The 21630-nt window shown below is 37.9% G+C and overlaps 1 protein-coding gene across 2 annotated transcripts in view; it reads left to right on the plus strand.

Moving 5' to 3' along the window:
- The first annotated feature begins 1053 nt into the window (after positions 1-1053).
- Positions 1054-21630, plus strand: part of LOC140768665 (protein arginine methyltransferase NDUFAF7 homolog, mitochondrial) — a 47357-nt gene continuing 26780 nt past the window's right edge. Inside the window, exons 1-7 of one of the 2 annotated variants that reach the window (XM_073109021.1) lie at positions 1054-1192; positions 1275-1351; positions 1436-1547; positions 15468-15550; positions 17145-17210; positions 18429-18529; positions 20823-20941. In XM_073109021.1, the coding sequence (XP_072965122.1) occupies positions 1165-1192; positions 1275-1351; positions 1436-1547; positions 15468-15550; positions 17145-17210; positions 18429-18529; positions 20823-20941 (586 nt within the window). In that variant the 5' untranslated portion in view covers positions 1054-1164. Of the gene's footprint in view, positions 1193-1274; positions 1352-1435; positions 1548-15269; positions 15341-15467; positions 15551-17144; positions 17211-18428; positions 18530-20822; positions 20942-21630 lie in introns of those variants that run through there. The other variant, XM_073109022.1, reaches the window with a different exon arrangement.

Genomic DNA, 21630 nt, shown 5'->3' on the forward strand with positions numbered 1-21630 from the left:
TTTTTTTCATATATACTTTCTTTGCACTGTAGAATTTACATATTTTATTATTATCATTTACATTGAAATAAATAATAATGATGCAAAGTCATATTTTTGCTTATTTAACGAATTATAATTATCTCATCACTATTTCTAGTTAATTTCTCTTGTACATAAAAAGAAGAAAAATTTAGAGATAGAAAATAACATAGCAAGAACAACAACAGAAGAAGAACATAGAAGAAGAAGAAGAAGAAGAAGAAGAAGAAGAAGAAGAAGAAGAAGAAGAAGAATTAGCAGCAGCATATAAAGTAAAAAATAAAGAAGATGAAGCAGAAGAAGACAGAGCCATTTTTTTTTTAATATATATATATATATATATGTATATGCTAAATCACTTAATAAGACCTCTTAATATTATTATTTTTTAATAAAAAATATATGTTTATAAAACTCTCATCGATATCTTTATAATAAGACTAATATTTAATAGTTTCACACATAATTTTAAATTACTATTTTTTTAATTAAAAACATCAAAATTATATTACATAAATAAAAATAAAATATTTAAAACAACTTAAATAATTTAATATTAGACTCATTTTAAAGATCTCGATGAGATCATTCTAATGGTACTATTTTTGTTAAAAATTGATTAGCAAAATTAATTATTAATTATATATTCAGTTTAATTAATTAGATTATTTAATAAAGGATACGGACGGAATTTAAACTTTTAAATAAAACTTTTATAGGGCAAAATTGGTATTTCTAAAAGTTGAATAGTATTGGAGTTGAGCTTCAAATTTTTAGATGGAGCTCCAAATTTGGAGCCCCATTTGGAGCCAGTTTGGAGCCCGGTTGGAAATGTTCCTAGGCATCCTACTCAACCAAACTATCCTATTTGGTGATACTTTAAAACCATTATTTATAAAAATAATATTAAATTAAGAAATATCATAATAAATCGTAGGAGAATGGAGGTGTGTCATGAGTCATGGCTCATATGAAGGATAGATAGTTTGGCATGGGCCTCTGTTATTACTTGGGCCTGACCTAGGCGAACTCGGGCCCGTTAGATTGCGATAAACCGACCTAATATGATCCCGACCTCTCGCCGACCTCTCGCCGGTAGCCTTCTGCGCACCGCACCCTCACAGAGCTAAACACTTCGTACGAATGGCGTTACGCTTCCGAGCAGTCAAACGTACAGACCTCAATCTTCTCTCGCTACCTCTCCACATCTCTTTATCTCTAGTTTATTTTCTATAACATTTTTCTTTGCATAGTACTCCATTGGGAGCACTCGAGGTGGATTCCTCTAAGCTTCTTCTCCACGGACATTGTGGGCGATAAGCCAATTCTTGTGAGTTTTTAACTCTAGCACTCGTCGTGTATACCTGGCTGTGAGCGCAATCTTTGCTTATATCGAATCTTTGATCTATTGCAGGTTCGTGACTTTATTCGTTCTGCATTATACGATCCAAATCATGGTTACTTCTCGAAGTTGTCAGGACCCGTAGGGATGCTTGAGAGAAGCATCCGGTTCAATCAGCTCGAAGGTGCAAACCTTTTTCTTGATCCTTGTAGCTTTTGTGCTCATATAGTTAGATCTTCAAAAGTATGAGTCTAGACTACCATTAGGTTTACCTGGTTTTCATAACATGCATTATTCATTATATTTGTTTCCTCACCTTTACTAATCCTTGCAAGAATAGACACTTGCTGCATTTTCTGCCCTCAATTTGCTTAATGTTCATGCAAAGGACTTCGGATTTCTTGTTTTGAAAGCTTAGGCCAGCAGAGGACGGTCTGTTATATATCTTATATGCTAACACTCTGGTTCATTGCTTATAACATTTTGAACATTTTGATAAGCCGAAGAAATAGACTTAAATAGGTAGTTTTTAAAATATTGCTACAGTAAAAAATATTTCCTAAAGTACGTCACTGTTTAAACTATTTTCCAAATTGGTACAACAGTGAAATTGCTGTCTTAGACAGTGATTTTAGTGGATTAATTAAGTTTTTAATATACTGAAAAATTGTTAGAAAAATTATTGCCTCAGACAACGAATTTTTTTTTACTATTGTTTCTATATAAACCACTTTTAGGCGATTTATAAATTATTATATAACAAATTTGAAATTGAAACTTGGAAGAGTAATGATCTTTTATTTTGTGATTTTGAGCACAGCTGGTTGACAAGAATCACTATGTCATTCTATGTTTTATATGTATATTTTTAAATGACAAAAGGGCTAGTAGGATTCGAATTTATGAATTTTGCTCTAATACTATGTTAACTCACCAATAAATTTAGATACTTAAGCTGTTATAGAACAGTGATTTTTATATTTTATATTCTAACACATATCAACTTGTCTTTATATGAAAATATAGAATAGCATGTTCCCCGTGATTGTATAGTTTTTTCAAGTTTGGAGATAAGAACATTATATATATGTACAATAATATAATTTAAATTTTGTCATTAGTTTAGTGATTAGTACTGATTGGCTCAATATGTTGCAGTAGGATATGTGCAAAAGAACACCACATGGTTGATGATTGAATCACATAGATTCATACAACACAAAAAGAAACTATAGGAACAATATAGTGTTAGAAGGAGCATGTTTTTGAGTTTTGGCCAAAACCGAATGGATTGGTTTTTGTCATGAAAAGTCAAAAACCAACCTGAAAATCGCAAGCTGCCAATCAGCCAATTTCAGTGGGTTCAATCATGGTTTCAGCAGCTTCACTTTCTGATTTTAGTGGTTTTGGTGGCCAATTTTATGCTGAAACTGTTAAAAGTAGCAAAATACAGTAATTCCAGATCCAATTTATGTTATAAGGTTGGATTTTTAATTTTGAGGTATCTATTTCATAATCAAATTAGATATAGATGAAAAATTATTTATATATGACTAGAATTTGGCTAAAAAAGGTAACGTCAAGTGGACAGTGAACTACAATGTATCAAATTATTCTTGCAATTTCTTTTTGGCATCAACCTCTAGTTTTGGCTAAAAAGGTAAAGTCAAGTGGGTTGTGAGCTACAATTTATTTAATTATTCTTGCAATTTCTTTTTGGTATCAACCTCTAGTTTTGCATGATATGCTGAAAGTTTTATTTAATTTGAGTGGTACTTCATTATTCTAAATGATAATATCTATACTGATAACTTTTGTTAATCTTTCAAAATTACTTTCTACTTTCTACCTTTTCCTTTTTTTTTAATTTTTTATTTATTTTCATATCTTAAAAAGAGGCTGAAGCTGAAACTGTCAAAATTAGAGCCAAACCTGCCAAAACACCGAGTTTCATTTTTTTCAACAACTGAAACAAAAACCAAAACTGAAACTTCAAACCTTTAGAAGGAGAAAAGAAAATGTAGAAATATATGATATGCCTCATCTATTAGCTTCAATAAGTATATAAATTATCATAGCTTTCAAGGAAAAAGAGAAAGGGGTTTGTAGAAGCATCATATTTGTATGGTATTTTGTTTGTAGTATGGAGAATATGTTGATATAATTATGGATGGCCGTACCGACTAGCACGGTGTCGGTCAGCACTTGCTGTGCCGGCAGCGTATCGACAAGTGGCATGAGGGGTACCGCATGACACCCCTCCTAATAGTTTCGCTTTTTACCATCGATCTTGTCGTTGAGCTACCCTTTGTCGATCGCCGCTTGCCGTTGCCGTCACTTCATCGAATGCCCTAGCCTGAGAGAGAAGAGAAACCAGATCCGAATCTGAATCCGCAACTTAAGTTTTAACCCCTTCCTCTCTCTCTCTCTCTATATCTCTTCTCTCTCGTGCTAGGGCAATCGACGAAGCGACGGTGAGCGGTGATCGGCGAGCAATGACGACGGCGACTGCAAAGGTGAAGGTGAGTATCTCTTATCTTTTTCTTTCCTTATCTTACGGCACGATCGGTGGTTGGCACGGTCTGTGCTTATGGCACGACTATCGTTAGATATAATCAAGTTTCTCTAGAACCAAATGTTCTTTCGTCTTAAATTGTGGATTCTAATTTACAACTATAGCAAGAATAATAAAAAGCATGTTGAAACTTAACTTCAAAACACTTGTGAATATTATGAAATTGTTTCTATAAAACTCGTGTTTTTTCTATTTTATTTGTTGAAGTGAATTTTTTGGGATAGCCAACTCACAGAAAAGCTTAAGCTTAAGTAATGGACCAAAAATGCATAGCTAATCTTAACATGCCTCTTGGTTTTGCCCCTTTTATTCTACAATTGGATAGATGATAGATAACATAATGTGCAACCCTTAGATGTTAAGTCCAATGTGTTAAATAGTGTTTGCTATATGATGGCTAGTGTGGTTTACCTTTGTGCTCGGCAGATGATGCCCAGCATAGCAGATGACTTGGGCATAAAGCGTGCTTTTAAAATCTACAGTATTCATATTATAGGCACTATATTTTCGAAAGATATGAAAGAATATAGTACAAGCAGGAAAATACCAATAGTTTAAGAAAGAATAATCTTTCACAAAAATAATATCCATCGTAGGCTTTAAGAGAAGCAAAAATAATCTATAAATATAAGATGTACCAACCCTCTAAATACCGTAAGATACATACCATAGTTTAAACTTTAAAGAACTACTAGTAGTTGATTTGGCTTGGTACGACACCCATGAACTTGGACAAAGTAGATGTACCAACCCTCTAGATGCCATATAGGGTACATGCCATAGTTTAAAGAACTATAATAGTAGTTAATTTTGGCTTAGTATGACACCCAAAATGAACTTGGACAAAGTAGATGTACCAACCCTCTAAATACCATATAAGGTACATGGCGTTTAAAGAACTATAATACTAGTTGATTTTGGCTTAGTATGCCATCCAAAATGAACTTGTACATCTTCCAAAGGTGGCCATAATACATAGCATAGTGGAGAGGACCTAAATCACTAGAGACAAACTACCAACTTAGGGAGTTGGGGGCCATGATCCCTTTTCGTAATAGTTGTCAAGCACCATATTAGGTAACGGTTCAAACAAATGTTCAGAAATCTATGTTGGGAAGCTTATTGCTTTGTGGTCGCATCAAAGGCTGAGCATTAATGAGTGGATTATGAGTGTAGGTTATCAAAAATCAAAATTATGCATAATGTTATATGGTTTTGGTGTAATGGTCTTCGAAGTTTATGATGGATTGTGTTTGATACGATTCGGACTTCACCGATGTCGTCTCGAACACGGATACACTTTAGGGGTGTTTTTGTTTCTTGTTTTAATGTTTAATTTCTAAGAAAAAAAGTTTTTTGTAAGTCGCGTTCGAATGCGGGTGGAGTGCGTTCGAATGCGGGTGGAGTGCGTTTGAATGCGGTTGTGAACGCCTGCATTACGTTCGCATATCTAGAGAATATGAATTGTGCGTTCGAATGCGCTGTGAACGCTTGCATCGCGTTCGCAAATCCAGAGAAGTGGAAAACAGGTGCGTTTGGATGCGCGTTCGAACGCTTGCATCTCGTTCACAAATCCAGAGAGGAGAGAAATAGGTGCGTTCGAACGCGGTCCGCGAAAATATACTGTTTAGGGTTATTTTTGAATTGTTTGGTTAGCCTCTAAAGGATGTGGATGGCAACTATAGAGTCATTATTAATAAATTGAGTTTTTTCCTTGCCTCCTTCGTCTTCTTCGCTCTCGTTCTCTCGATCCCCGGTGACGCCGCTTCTAACCTCCCTCGACCGACTAATCACCCTAGTCTCTTAGGGGTGGCCCTCTCCTCTCCCTTTTTCCAATCTATCTAACACTTGTCCTAACTCTTCCATCAATCATAACCCTTCCACCACCAATTTTCATCGGTGCCACTCCATTAACGCTGGTCCACTTCCAACCATCATCATCTAGGATTTCGTGCCTCTATCCACGGATCCTGATCAGACCTCCTGACGTTCGTCTACTAATCGGATGATATCTGGAGATCCCCACATCCGATTAGCCTAAAACTTGATTTGTTGGAAAGCTCTTTTCTGGGGCTACAATATATCCAAATTTCACGTTGATCCGACGGCGGCATCTTTCGGGATCTATTCACAAAGTTCCGTGCCAGATTAAGTCCAGATCAGAGAATCGGAAGAGATCGAATTTTAGCCTAAAGGGAGATCGTATCAAGCTGGTATTAGAGCCTTCGTTCCTCAGACACGCGCTTCCTATGACGACAACCAGAGCTATGACTGCACGACGAGATGATGAAGAAGAGATTCTCCCAATAGAGGAGGGAAAAACGGTTGTTGGGACTTCCACCCGCGGAATCGCCCGATCTAATCGGAATACGGAAGAACCTAGTGTTCAAGCCGTGTTGGGGTCTCTTTTCGAACAAATGGCCATCAACAACTAGATGATGATGGAGATGATGCGAGAATTACGGGCGACGAGGGAAGCCATGGCAAACGGGAACGCACCATCGACCCCACGACGTGAGTCCACTCCCATGAACCCACTGCCACCGGTTCAGAATTTGCAACCACAAGAGTCGCTGCTGCCACCACCCTATGGGTAGAGGCAAGCAAGGATGGTTCCACCAGGCCCAGTTGCAGGTGAACCCATCCGACGAGCGAACCACTATGGAGATCAAGATCCGTGGGCGGGGCAATACAACTTGGAACCACGATGAGTTATTCAAAACCGAAGGAGGGATTATCAACCATTCATGGTGCATCCTTCTCCGGTTAGACAAGGACTTGGATATGATCTGGAACGAGATAACGGCATTCGTGGACAAATTGTGCGTCTCGAATTTCCCAAATTCAAAGGTGGCGATCCGATCGATTGGTTGTATAGGGCGGAGCAATTCTTCACATACCAAGGTACGACGGAAGAATACAAGGTGACGCTTGTGAGCTTCCACCTTAAGGATGCGGCGCTTCATTGGTTTCGAGCCGCCAATGCCAATGAGGCTATTAAAACTTGGATTGAATTTTGTATTGATATCACGCGATGATTTGGAGCGTCGGAGTGTGAAGACTGATGCTCTCCTCTCAAAGACGGTGCAAAAGACCACGGTTGGGACATACCAAGAAGAATTTGAGAGGATAAGTAGCAGATGTCATCCCTCATGGACGGATTAGCAACTTCGCAGCACCTTCATCTCCGGGTTATGGGGAGACATACAAGCCGACATGAGGACTTTAAGGCTTAGAACCTTAAAGAAGGCCTTCGAAGATGCGGTGCTCATGGAAGATAAACATAGGTCCATGAAGTTATACTTGAAACAGAATTGGAGGAGCCAAGGAAGCCGCAATCAAACTCAACCAACCATAGCGGCGGGAAATATTACTGGAGTACCAAGAATCATTGCTGTAATGGTGCCTCCTCGAGCACCCTTGAAACCATCCCAAGATGTGAAGTACGCACCTAGATGTTCGGGACGAGTACTCACACTTACTCAAGTGGAGGAACGAAGAGCCAAAGGCCTATGCTTTCGTTGTGATGAGAAGTTTGTACCCGGGCATCGCTGCGCTAAACCAATGGGATCGGTGATGCTAATAGATGGAATGAAGGATGTGGAGGATGAGTTTACAGCTGAAAATGAAGGTGTGGCTGGACATCAAGGAGGAGTAGTTAAGGAACAACCCGTGGAGGATATGATAGCTGAAATCTCCCTCCACACCTATTTAGGGACAGCCGCGCCAAAGACTTTGCGGGTGAACGGCGTAGTCAAGAAAACCACAGTGAGAATCTTGATCGACACCGGGTATACCCACAACTTCATTGACAAGAGGCTCCTTAGGAAGATCGGGCTCGAGTCGGAACCCATAGAAGAGTTTGATGTGACGATTGAAGATGGCACCACATTGCGAGCGGATTTTATTTGTGGAGGTGTGGAATTGAAGATGTAAGGCCAAACTTTTACATTGGATCTTTATCCGTTAGCCTTGCGAGGTGCCGACATTGTCTTGGAGACCCAATGGCTTCAAAGCTTGGGGCTCGTAACATATGATTTCTCAAACCTCACACTAACATTTCAGAGGAATGGTTGAAGGGTGTTGCTGGAAATCAACCGCAGCAAGGGCCGACATTGCAACCACTTGCGGGCTTTCCTTGTGCAGGGGACCGAGCTCTACTATTGCAAATGGCTGTTGCTGAACCAGAACAACCGCCACCAAGGAAAATAGCTGCTGACATGCAAGAGCTGCTGCAGGAGTTCAAGGATCTCTTCGAGGAACCCCAAGGACTGCTGTCGACCTATCAGCACGACCATCGCATCCAGATCATTCCAGGAGCTGAATCAGCAAATGTCCGCCCCTATCGGTATCCGCATATCCAAAAGGAAGAGATCAGTAAATTGGTGGTGGAAATGCTCGAGTAAGGGATTATTCAACCGCCTACTCATCGCCGGTGTTGCTGGTTCGGAAGAAAGACGGGAGTTGGCGATTTTGCGTCGACTATTGAGCCTTGAATGCGATTACCGTTAAAGACCGGTATCCAATACCGGTGATCGAGGAGTTGTTGGATGAACTCATAGGGTCGGTTTACTTCAGCAAACTTGACTTAAAAGTGGGGTACCATTTAATCCGCGTCGACCCGAAAGATGTGCACAAAACGGCGTTCCAAACTCACGATGGCCACTATGAGTTCCGAGTCATGTTATTTGGGCTCACCAATGCACTGGCCACCTTCCAAAGGCTGATGAATGACCTTTGCCGCCCGCTCTTGCGTCGGTACGTGCTCGTCTTCTTTGACGATATTCTAGTATATCGCAGGAATTGGGGCGAGCACTTGCGGCATGTGCGTGAGGTGTTAAATATCTTGTGACAAAATCAATTAAAAGTCAAGATGAGCAAGTGTTTTTGGGGAGAGCCACGAGTGGAGTACTTGGGACATATAATCTCAGCAAGAGGAGTGAAAGCCGATCCAAGCAAGATCAAGAATATGGTGGACTGGCCAATTCCTACTAATCAGCGGGAATTGAGGGGATTCCTTAGGTTGACGGGGTATTACCGGCGATTCGTTGCCAACTACGGCAAAATTGTTGCCCCGCTGACCTCCTTACTCAGAAAAGATGGGTTTCAATGGACAGGTAAGGCGACGAAGGCCTTCGAAGCCTTGAAGACAGCTATGTCTAACGCTCGGTTCTAGCACTACCGGATTTCAGCAAGCCCTTTGTGGTGGAATGCGACGCTTCGGGTGAGGGCATTGGAGCAGTTTTGATGCAAGAGGGCAGACCCGTGGTATATATGAGCAAGGCATTGTCAAACCAGTTGCGACAACTATCCACCTACGAGCGTAAAATGCTAGCGATTCTACACGCCATCACCAAATGACGACCCTACTTGATTGGCCAACGGTTTACTATCCGCACGGACCAGCGTAGCTTACCCTACTTCATGGAGCAACGTGTGCACACCTTAGCCCAGCAACGGTGGGTCACGAAATTCCTTGGGTATGATTAAGAATTAGTCTACAAAAAAGGGGTCGAGAATCGAGCGGCCGATGCCCTTTTGCGCCAACCGGACACAAGTGAGCTTGCCTCTTTTTTAGCATCAACCTTTCCTCTATTTTCAGATATGTGGGGAACTAATGCAGAAGATCAAATCATGGAGGAGCTTGAGTTAGAGTTCAAAGATCGCTTCCTAAATTTCAAACCTTGAGGACAAGGTTGCGGAAACGTGGTGGATTGATACGATTCGGATTTCACCGATGTCGTCTCGAACATGGATACACTTTAGGGGTGTCTTTGTTTCTTGTTTTAATGTTTAATTTCTAAGAAAAAAGTTTTCTGTAAGTCGCGTTCGAACGTGGATGGAGTGCGTTCGAACGCGGTTGTGAACGCTTGCATCACGTTCGCATATCCAGAGAGTATGAATTATGCGTTCGAACATCGCGTTCGAACGCACTGTGAACGTTTGCATCGCGTTCGCAAATCCAGAGAAGTGGAAAACAGGTGCGTTCGGACGCGCGTTCGAACGCTTGCATCTCGTTCGCAAATCCAGAGAGGAGAGAAATAGGTGCGTTCGAACGCGATCGGGTGCGTTCGAACGCGGTCGGCAAAAATGTACTGTTTATGGTTATTTTTGAATTGTTTGGTTAGCCTCTAAAGGATGTGGATGGCAACTATAGAGTCATTATTGATAAATTGAGTTTTTTCCTTGTCTCCTTTGTCTTCTTCGCTCTCGTTCTCTCGATCCCCGGTGACGCCGCTTCTAACCTCCCTCGACCGACTAATCACCCTAGTCTCTTAGGGGTGGCCCTCTCCTCTCCCTTTTTTCAACCTATCCAACACTTGTCCTAACTCTTCCATCAATCATAACCCTTCCATCACCACTTTTCACCGGTGCCACACCATTAACGTCGGTCCACCTCCAACTACCATCATCTAGGATCTCGTGCCTTGTTAAGGGCTTAACTTGTAAATATCTGTGGATGGCTTGTGGATTGTCCAAGAAACTATGTAGTATCTTGGTTTAGTTTTAGGGATGAGACTCATCTTCTTATGGCTTGATACTTTTGTGGTGCAAAGATAGCAAAGTTCTTGATTGCAAAGTACTTTTGGGTAGATCTTTTCTAACAAGATGAATCCTCTAGTTTTCTGGCTGACTATGTTATAGGATTTGATAGTGGACATTGGGCGGGGTGACTAAGAGGATTTCATGGAAGTGTTGAGAGACAAACAACAACATATGGCTATTTATGTTATTCAGTTGTATCATTGAGGCTTGTCTTAGGTCTGATAGCTTCCCTTGAGACATTGCATGAGATTTTGTTAGAAATATTCCCCAAGGCATTGAAGCAAGATATTTATAAGATCTTGAGTTTGAACCTATCCAATCTCTTTACTAAGATAGTAAGACCTATTTACTTTGTTTGTTCTAGTTTGACGTACAAGGGCCATATAGTTTGTTGTTTCTCAGTTGTTTATACATAGTCCTGGAGGGCCACATAGAGAACATTTCTTATGAACATCTAGCCATTTTATTACTATTCTATTGGTTCGCCTAATTTGGAAACTAAACACAGATAAAGGTCCCTTAATACTTACTATCAAAGTGGTAAGGAGTAGTGCTGCAAATAAGAAGTTACTACTAAAACTTTTTTTATCCCAATAATTACCATTAAACTCTATATAGGGTCTTCCTCATGGTTTGAAGTTTCACCCGAGATGGAATAGTAATGGTCGAAATTTAATGAAAACTAAAGTTGAAATTCATTGGTTAAGGCTGAAACTATCAAAATTTCTACTTTTAACATTTATTTTGGATCACAATAGGCTAAAACCACTCCGTTTTGACCCATGCCAAATTGTATTGATTCGTGTCGATCCAGTGTTCACCTGTATAGACCTATTTTGACAATATGCCTAAGAAAGTATTTGGCATAGGGTGTGCCTCCCCGTGCCTCCCCGTGCCTCCCCGTGCCTCCCATATTGTCATGTATTGTGTCGATGGCTAACAATTGCTGTACCATCAACACAACATTCTCTAGAATCAAGTACATATCCCTTATAAAAGCTGAGAAGGGCACTGTCACGATCCGTAATAGGAATCATGACCGGCCATGCATCTTAATATACTTGAGATACACGAAGCCTTATCAATACTTTCTACGTGTACGATAGCAAAATAAATAAATAAATAAATAAATAAAATGAAAATCTGCTTTATTTTTATTTAAAACTAATTGCAATAAACGTAAAACAATGTTAATGTTTTATTGTCTCTAAACTAAATAAATAAAACTTCTATTCTATAGCATAAAATCTAATAGAGTGGAAAAGTAAATAGGTGAATCCTAAGTAGAGGTGGAGTCCGGATACATCTCGCTTAGTCGTTCCGAAGACTATTACCTGAAATAGATAAACAAATACAAAAAAAAATAGAATCCATAAGCCAACAACTATAGCTTAGTGAGTGGAATTCACTTGAAAACCAAATAAATTTTAAATCATATTAATGCTGAATAAATTAAACTAAGAGCAATAATATCCATAACAATATGCAATAGGCATGCTCTCTAAATAATAACAATGATAACAATAGAGAGATGTCACAACTTATAACCTTGCACGTTTTCAACATATTAACATTTTTTTAATATTTATACTGTCATATGTCTCAATGGGTCTAAACCCTGTGGATCCACATCAACTAGAAGTCACCTCGAGATGACGTTCGGGATTTTTCTTCATAGCTGATCCGGTTAGGGTCATCAGATGGTATCACTATGTGATCAACACACTCTGTCTTTTTCTCTAACCGTTGAGAGAAGTTAGAGTCACCTAGGAAATTTCTCATTCATCCTAGGATTATTTCCTAACCCCACCAGAGTCACCTAAGAAAGTCACCGCAGTGATTTAATTTAGGATTTTCTCTTGGACTTCTAGATAGACTTGAGTCACTACGGAAAATCGCAAGCGATTTATACCGGGACTGTTCTCTAAGTCGTACCAATATTAGTCTCGTTTTTCTTTTCACAAATTTCAATATTTGCACGAAGTATGGTGATGCACTGAGTATAATGATTAAATGCACACAGAAAATATAAAAATTAAATTTTTGCACATACGGATAAAATAAATAGATTTGTACACAGGAATTGTAACAATTAAATTTTTGCACGTAAGGGTGAAATAAATAATTTGCACACAGAAAATTTACATGGTCTGACAAAGGTACGAAATATAATAAATTAAATATGTGAGTGAATCCACTCACCTGAGTCTAGGCAAGACAACCGAAATCTCAATCTCTAGTTCACGTACTAAAAATCACCACCTTAAATAATAAATAACAACAACATTTTTAATTAAAAAAAGGGATTTTTACAAATCACACCCTACATTTTGCCTATTTTATAATTCGCACCCGTCTTTGGGGATTTTATAACGCGATCTCTCATTTTTCCTATAATATTCATTTAACACCCTAACGTTACTTTAGCTAACTAACATTAACCATGTTATATGGTCTATGTGACTCTAGTTCAAAAATTACTAAAATACCCTTAAGAAATCATCTTTAAACCCTAAAATCCCAAAATGGGGTTGAGTTGTCTTTAAACCCTAAAACCCCAAAATGGTATTCAACCAAAAATGATTACAGAAACTAACTCCAAAATCCCAACTTAGGAGGAGTGATGTAGGTTTGGAGAAGCTCTTGTCGTTTGGGCAACTTCGGAAGGCAACCTCCTTCAACCTTCGACTGCTTGGTGTTTTGGTGATGTAGGCTTTGGGAAACTCTAATTCCAAGCTGCAACCTTCCGACTACAAGCTCCTTCAACTCCGATGGCTTGGTGTTTGGGGAGCTACTGCTTGGGGTTTGGAAGCTTTGAGGTCAGCTTGGCATTTAGGGATGTTCTTCATAGTTTGGGGAGCTATGAGATAATAAATTATAGAGGTTTAAGTTATGAATAAAATTAGAGATGAGTACAAGGATAATTTAGGAATATTATAAATTATATAATAGATTATAACAGAATATTCTCTTTCTGGTATCGTTCTGTTTGATTATAGTTAGGTTAAGTTAACTCAGGGTGTTAAAAGAACATTACTATAAAAAGGAAGGGTCGCGTTATAAAATCCCCAAAGACGGGGTGCGAATCACAAAATAGGCAAAATGTAGGGTGTGATTTATAAAAATCCTTTAAAAAAATATATTAAAACTTTTCTATAATTTAATTCAAAAATTACGAATTTTGGGCCAAAATAAGCCCAAATCAGTTGGGTTGGGCTGCAGTTGGCCCGCAGCCCACCCAACTAACACCTAAATGGGTTGGGCCCAATCCAATTAACCAATGGAATCGGGTCGGGTTCCTTGGATTCAGATCCAACCCGACCCGAATCCAAAAAAATAAAGGGAGAAGACCAGACTCGGTTGCCTGAGTCTATCTTCCCCAAAACGAAGAGAGAGAGAGAGAGAGAGAAACGCCGGCGGCCACTGCGGCGACGGTTCGTCGGTCGTGGCACCCTCAACTCCCCAACACCCACATGGTGCCGCCGTCCTCGTAAGGTGGAGAACCCTCGAACGATGACCGACGGCGACCGGAGCCACGAGGGCTCCAACGGTGAATGCCCACGGCACGAGGCCAACAGCAAGATGCTTCTAGACGGAGCGGCTGTGACCCAAAGCCGCCGGCCGGCCAGATTTGCCGATGAAGCCGAAGAACCCCCAAATTAGGTATTTTCGCTAAACCCTATTAATCTTTAATTAAACTTGAAGGGTGGGAGAAGGCTTACTAAGAAGTCACGTGGTGATCTCTGATGGCTCTGGCGGCGCTCTGGCAGGCCGATTCCACGGCGTGACTCCGACGGTAAGGAAGAAGAAAGCAAAAGAGGGGAGGAAGAAGATAAAGAAGGGAGGGGGGGGGGGGGGGGGGGCTGGGATGGTTTAGTAAAGGAAATAATTTTTAGGGTTTTAATTTATAGATTATAAGAAGATCAACTCTAATCCGATTTGGATTAGAGAAAATCTTCTCTGCGCCTCGTCGCGTGTCAGAGAGGGAGAGGGGAGGGGCTACACGTGTAGAGCACGTGCACCCTCCTCCCTCAACCCCTAATTTATTTTATTTTATTTTTATTATTATTATTTTTTTCTGGTTCTTATAGGCACCAACTGCTAGTGCCTGGATCTATGATAGTAGAAGATTAAATGAAGATTCTGTTCAAGAAATAGAGAAGATGGAAGTTGAAGCAATCAAAGTGGGTGGTGTTTGCTGGATCTACAAATAGGAAAAGTATTTATATTTCATATATTGCTATCTTGGTACCATGAGAACTAGGAGAATTATTTGCCTTGCATGAAGCCTTCACATACTATGTCGCACATGGTAAATAGTGCTTGTTCCCCCAATAGTTTCCTGTTGGACAAATCGCTAGCTTAATTGGACATGTCAAAATTTTGGTCTTCTCATTTAGATAAATGTTGATTGCTATGTTGTGTTGTGTACTATCAGGCCTTGCGCTCTGTTGGTTCATTTATTTCTGGTTTATACTTACAATATTATTAACTTATAATCATGAAGTTGTAATCTCCCTTAGCTGTTGATAAATATCATGAGAGAGTCTAGAAGTTCCTAGTTAGGTTTACAATATTTGGCTATATAGTATAAAGACTGATATATTTTCCGTTTGAGTGAATTTCAGTTCTTCTAGATACTTAATTGGCGGAACTAAGTTAGACCCTTATTTTCAGATTGTTTTACCTTTACTCTTAAGATAAATGATTCTTTTTCATCATAACTCAATCTTTTTCCTCTTTGCTGTTTGTATGGACTTTTGATATGTTCTCTTCGTTTTACACAGAAAGATCTTTTTGACTGTACAGAAATTATGTCTCTTTCATGTGCAACAAGCTTAAGTTGCAAGGAAAATGTAATATATCTTGTCTTTTGTAAATATTTTTGGAAGCTACAAGCTTAAATTTATCAGACACTAAGACCTTTCACATTATGAGTCTGATGACTTCCCTTTTACTTATGTGGACATTCTCGTCATACAGGGAGGAATGCCTACATGCAATATCTTGATAAGCTGTACAAGAAGCATGATATTGCTTGGTTCACTCCAGTGGAGCTTTTTAAGGTATGCTCTTTGTATGTTGTTTAGTGGAAAGATTTTGTTCTTCTTATGACTTGGACATTATTGGTACCCATTTTTTGTTTGGTAACTAGTCGATGTTGATGATTCTTTATTAATGATCCAATGGAGAGGAGGAAGCGAGTTTTGCCAATGCGCCGCAGTAGGATGCTATGGAATAGAAAAAGAGAAGAATACAATATAGAATAATGGTGAAAAAGTAGGGTATATTGTAATACTTTATATGTTTGCTTCCAAAGTAATATAAGAAACTTAAGAAACCCAAGAGAGCACAACATAGTCTTATGGAATTGTCCATATCACGACCTTTGAAGAAAAAAGTCAGCGAATATCCTGATGTGGAGAGTAGTTGAAACTAGAGATGACCATCCAAGACCTGAGCTGAATTATTGAGCTAGTTTTGGGCCTCAGCTTTGCCCATTACCATGCCCAACTACAAGTCAGGCAGGGTGTGCTTGCGCTGGACCTGACTAGCAAAGCCGTGACTGATTATCTTTGGTCTGAATCAACCAATTCTCTGACCCAAACTCCTATAATTCAGCCTGCTCCACTACGACCGATGCTATTCCTAGCCAAGGGGCTATAGATTGCTGAAGGGAAAGGGAGGAGGGGGAGAGAAGAGGCTAAGGGGATTGAGAGTAGGAGGTAGAGAGGAGGCTGAGGCGGTTGGATGGGAGGAGAGAGGTGGTGGAGGAGCAGGAAAAGGGAGGAGCCAGGAGGGGAATGAGAGGTGGGTAGGGACATGATTTGTTTCTTCTTGTTGTTTGTGCGGTGAGGTGGCATTAGGGTAGGAAGGTTGAGGGGGGAGAAGGGAAGAAGAGACAAGAAAAGAAAAAAAATGAAAGGAAAAAAGGATGAAAGGGGAGAGAAAGGGCTGCATGAATGAATTTTGGTGAAAATGGTTTTCTCTCCATTCTAGCTAGTTTTAGTATTTGTGCTCATTATTGTTCTAGTAAGGTTCACTCTTGTGGATGGAAGAACTTTACTTAATACCATGCAGGTTATACTTGTGTCAGTTTGTCTCATGGCAGCTGTGTCTTCCTCATTAACACTTGATACATGGGTTGAACCTTCTGATCGTAAAGCTTATATACTTATTTCAAGACATGCTAACTTGTGGTGGTTTGGCTTCTCTGTTAAGGTTAAATCTATGCTGGTCAAAATTTATTGTTTTGTGAGCTTACAAGGGCATGTCACAATAAGGAAATCCTTGATAATAACATCCATGATAAAGTTCTTAACATAGCACTAGTAATAAGATTAACATTAGCTCTTCTCGCACTTTGCCAAGATTGGAACTGTGGTGCAACCTAGCTGTTACAGGAGAAAGTGATTAAGGAGAGCTCTGAAATTTCAGGTCTTACCACTTGGATTAAATCTGCATGTTAGGTTTCATTCATTCTATTATATTTTTCAGTTCTCGAACTTGGAAGTACTTTACGTCCACAGATGTTATGCTTAATTATGTTTGTAATAACTGAAATAGTCCTTTTTTACCTTTCGAAATCTTGTAAAAGACTTACCCTTCTGAGGGTAAGGTGCTAAAATATGTAGCTAATTTCTGACATTTTCTTCATAGCCATGGTATGCTTATGCTATAGCAGAAGCAATAATGCGGACAGCCAACTTTTCAATCCCATTGAAGGTACAATCTCTTTTTGCTCTAGCACTATCATTACCACTGCAGTACCTATGAGCATGCCTCAACACGAACTTATCAAATAAAGTAATAAACTATTCATAGTGCTCATTATGAATCACTAAATGTTTAACTTCTGACTACATCGATTCTTGTGTCAAGTTGAGGATGAAGCATGGTACTAGTGAATAAGAGCTGTGTTACCAGATGTTGGATGAAGCATGGTACAGGTGATCTGCATAGTGCAACTTAGGGACAGCCATCGAGAGTGGAAATTAGCGATTACTTAGTTTAATTTTTTATAAATGTAAGCATAAGAATAACAATCTATGTGATATAACTTTTTAATGTAATGATATATTTCAATAGATAATCACCATAAGCTAAGTTGTGAAGGCATCATGGAAGGATTTCAGCAGTTTCTTTATATGTTGATCTAAGTTATTCCCAGGTTTTGGGAACTTGGATTTAGTTTCACTTTCTGTTTTTGTCCACAAGTATTTGATAGGTCCTTTTAATTATTGTATTATTACCTTAGGTCCACTAATACTTAAGCTTAAGCACTGTTATTCATTCACTTTTGAAGTAAATAGAAAAGGTATAGATTAGTTTGATACACTCATACTATTCAAACATCAAAATTTTCATGGAAGATCATGATATAATCTAGAGATATTTGTAGAACATTAAAATATCATCCAGTTAGTTGCAATTTTACAAAACTTTATGTGCTTTCATTTGACTAAGAAAGTTGAATATTGTAGGCAGGACCAAATTGGCACTTACATAACTTCTTATACAAGTGTTCATCAGAATAACCAAGGCCAACAAACTTATCCTGGTACTTTTATGTTGGGATAGGCAATTATCATTCAGACAGAAAATGTCTATTTCTCAGATATAATAGGACTGCATGATAATGCAGGTAAAGAGGCAATTTAACTATTCTAGTCCCTGACAAGATTCTATAATAAATGTAGTTGGGAATTTGGATTGAGAAGTTTGAATTTGGAGACAACATATGTTCTTGTTATTCATCCGTTCACTAATAAGTTGGTTGATTTAGCACCTTAATCCTTCCACTCTAAGGCTCAAATTGCTACTTGGGTTTGTTTCACTCATTTCTTTTTTTTCTAAATTTTCATAGTAGTTTATTCTATTTATATATTCTACTCTACCTTTACTTTCTAACAACCATATAAATTTTTATATATGTTGGATCAGATATATGAAATTGGGGGTGGTTCGGGAACATGTGCAAAGTGTATTCTAGATTACATGATGTTGAATGCACCACCGAAAGTCTACAATAATATGATTTACATGTAAGTACCATACTTATTTGCTTTAATGTTCTTTTGGTATACTACCATTTCACTCATGTCTGTTTTTAAGGTGCTTTACACATTTGTTCAGTCTTGATGAGGGAAACTGTAAGATAAAATAATTAGCTAAAGAGCTGATGTAAAATGTGAATGATAAATATGAATCTACTTAGTGATGATGGTGTTATATGCTAATGTTTTGGTTCTTATTATTATTTCTTACTCTTTATGATACTCATTACACTATAGTACTATGTATAATGTGGGTATTTTGTTCCCATTACTTTTGTGATGTTGAAAACTTTTCACTTTTTCAGATAAATGTGGAATCCTCCACAATAATATTATTTCTCAAATATTCATCATTTTTTCTTCTTTTCTTCAGAAGTCCCATCACTTTTATATATAGAGATGAGGAGATTATATCAAATCACAAATTGATCCTGTTCAAATTTTTTATAATCTGATATATAACTAAACTAAGAGTTTTTTAACGTAAAAAACAATCAAATATTAACAAACTTATCTTTAGATAAACTAATAATTAATACTCCTAGATTTTAAGTAGTTTTAATAAAATTGGACATTTTAAAATTAAATCTAATTTTTTAGATAAAAATACATTCAAAATTAAAAAATAAATAAAAATATAATTCCTATCATTCGCTTCCGTTGCGCAAATCTTGTCTCGAGATTATCTTCATAATCTATATCTTTAGAACTTTCTTCATAAGATAATTCGATCATTTTGCGTTCGGTCTTGATATTTGAAAACTAAATTTTCTTTATGATTGAATGTGTCGGATCTAAACTTGCTTCGAGAGTGATTGCCTATTTATGAATTATGTGACAATATGAAGCGAGGTTTAGTAAACATTATCAAATATTATTTTATTCTCAGAAGGCGAAAGCCCTATTCCAATTTGTGAAATTTCACAAATGTACCCTTTATCATCAGTATTCTTTTGTGAGTTTTTGACTATTTTAAGTCTGCCCCTATTTTTTTTTTTTACACATCTAATTTATTTCAAAACTTAAATATGAGATTAGTTGTGTTTGGAAACCGTTGAACCACTCAACGACTTCCAAATATAAGTCATTGACTAGGCCAGCGATTTATATGAAAATTTCAAATTCTTTAAAAAATTTGCTATTTTTAGAAAGAAATTTCTATATAACTTGCTTTCCGGTTCAGTGAATTCCAAATACTATATAGAAATACTCCTTTACACTTGGCAATTATTTTAGAGGACTCGAAATTTTCATATATTGGAAGTCGCTGATTGAGTCAGCGGTTTCTAAACACACCTAATCTCATATTTAAGTTTAGAAGTGTATTAAACACGTAAAATAAATATTTAGGAGGGCCAGCTTAGTTGAAATCTCTTCTTTTGTCCATACTTTCTTTTTTGTTTACGCAAAGGCAGATTAAATTGGAAGAAGCCACAAAGAATACAATATCATCAATGGAACACAAAACAGTTTTTTTTCCCAAAATCCCTATTTAGCAAGTGTTGCTAAAAATTTATATAATACACTCCATTATAAGGTTTTTGATGCATTTAGCAGTACTGTCTTGCTAGAAGATCAAGGCTTACTAACTAGATATCAACACTGTCTGAACAATGTGTGACACACCCACACCCCCTCATGCCAAATGATATATTATCAATTTGGCATGGGAGGCTAGAAAGTCAATTCACTGTTGATACAAAGCGGGAAAATTTGGGAATCGTCAAAATGGAGAATAATAAGACAATACCCCGACTTCTCAACAACACCAGTAAGTATTGAGCTCACCTAGCCCTTGCATGTGCAAGTCTATTAAAATCCTTAACGTGCAAAACTTTCGCTGCAATTACTGAGCTGGCTTGATTTGACTCGAGATGACTCACTTCCAAAGGATTCCTTATAATTTTAAGATAATAGTTTAAGAGTTTTACAAAGCCAAGATCAAAATAGGCTGAGCACAAGCGGCTTGTGAGCCAGATTGACACCCCTACATATTGTTTGCAAATTTATCATAACAAATCCTTAATAGTGATTGGCTTCCTTTTAGAAGTTAAAATTCGAGGCATGGTGCCCTTTGTCCTGGTAGAGCAGTTTTATAAATATGCAACAATCTTTACTTTTGACCTACAGACCTAGATGACTAAATTATCTCAAAACAACACAAATAATTACATAAATAGAGGGGTTGGTAGAAGACTTAAAATGAAATTTCTTTTTAAAGCTATTTCCTTTCCCTCCCTGAAGAATGTGTCCTAAAGTTTTATTCACCCTAACTTATTAGCTCTGTAGAAATCAGTCCATCACTTGCCCAGAAGCAGCTAGAAACTGTTGGTGAAGTGCAGAGTCATTTGTCAAGATTTAAAGTGGAATGCCGTGATGCAACTCATAAAAGTGGATGGGGTAAGCCAATAAAAATTTATTGCACTGCTAGCTTGTTATGTTTTAAGTTATCTTAGTCACAGATTATTTTGATTTGTTCTGCTTTATGTGTTAATCATTTTTTTGTTCAATTTGTTAACTTCAATAACAATTTATGAGTTGCTATCAATTTTTGTGCGAACTTTTATCATTATATGTTATCTTACTGTGGTTATGCTTGTGAGAATTTTAGCAGTTAACTAGTTCTGTTTATTTATCACTCTTTTAGTCCATTTCATTTTTGATCTTTTCTTTTTTGCAAAACATTTATAGTATCAAAAGAATGTAATTCTTTGCTATTTACAAATATCTGGAAAGAACTACCCTTCCTCTCATGTACAGTGAAGTTGATTGCTTCATTGGTAGCTCTTTCATTTTATCTGGTGCTTGAGGTGTGTTTCAAATGCTTCATTTCACTATGGCTTGTAGTTTTCATTTCTTGGAGATCTCTAGCTACAAGAAAGCTAGTCTTGACAAGTGTTTTGAAAGGTGCCGAAGGTGAAGGGAGTAGGTCTTGATCATCCTCTATCTCATCACTAGTAAAAAGAAAAGAGTGATGAGATATGATGGGACAAGAGAGAGCAAGAGGGAACAACTTCTATTTTACACACTGTACTATGTAATGTTCATTTTTGATAACCCAGTACTAATATCCTTGAAGAGCATATTAA

Source organism: Typha angustifolia, chromosome 10, assembly GCF_048772165.1.
Source record: "Typha angustifolia cultivar Huaian chromosome 10, ASM4877216v1, whole genome shotgun sequence".
Classification (NCBI taxonomy): domain Eukaryota; kingdom Viridiplantae; phylum Streptophyta; class Magnoliopsida; order Poales; family Typhaceae; genus Typha; species Typha angustifolia.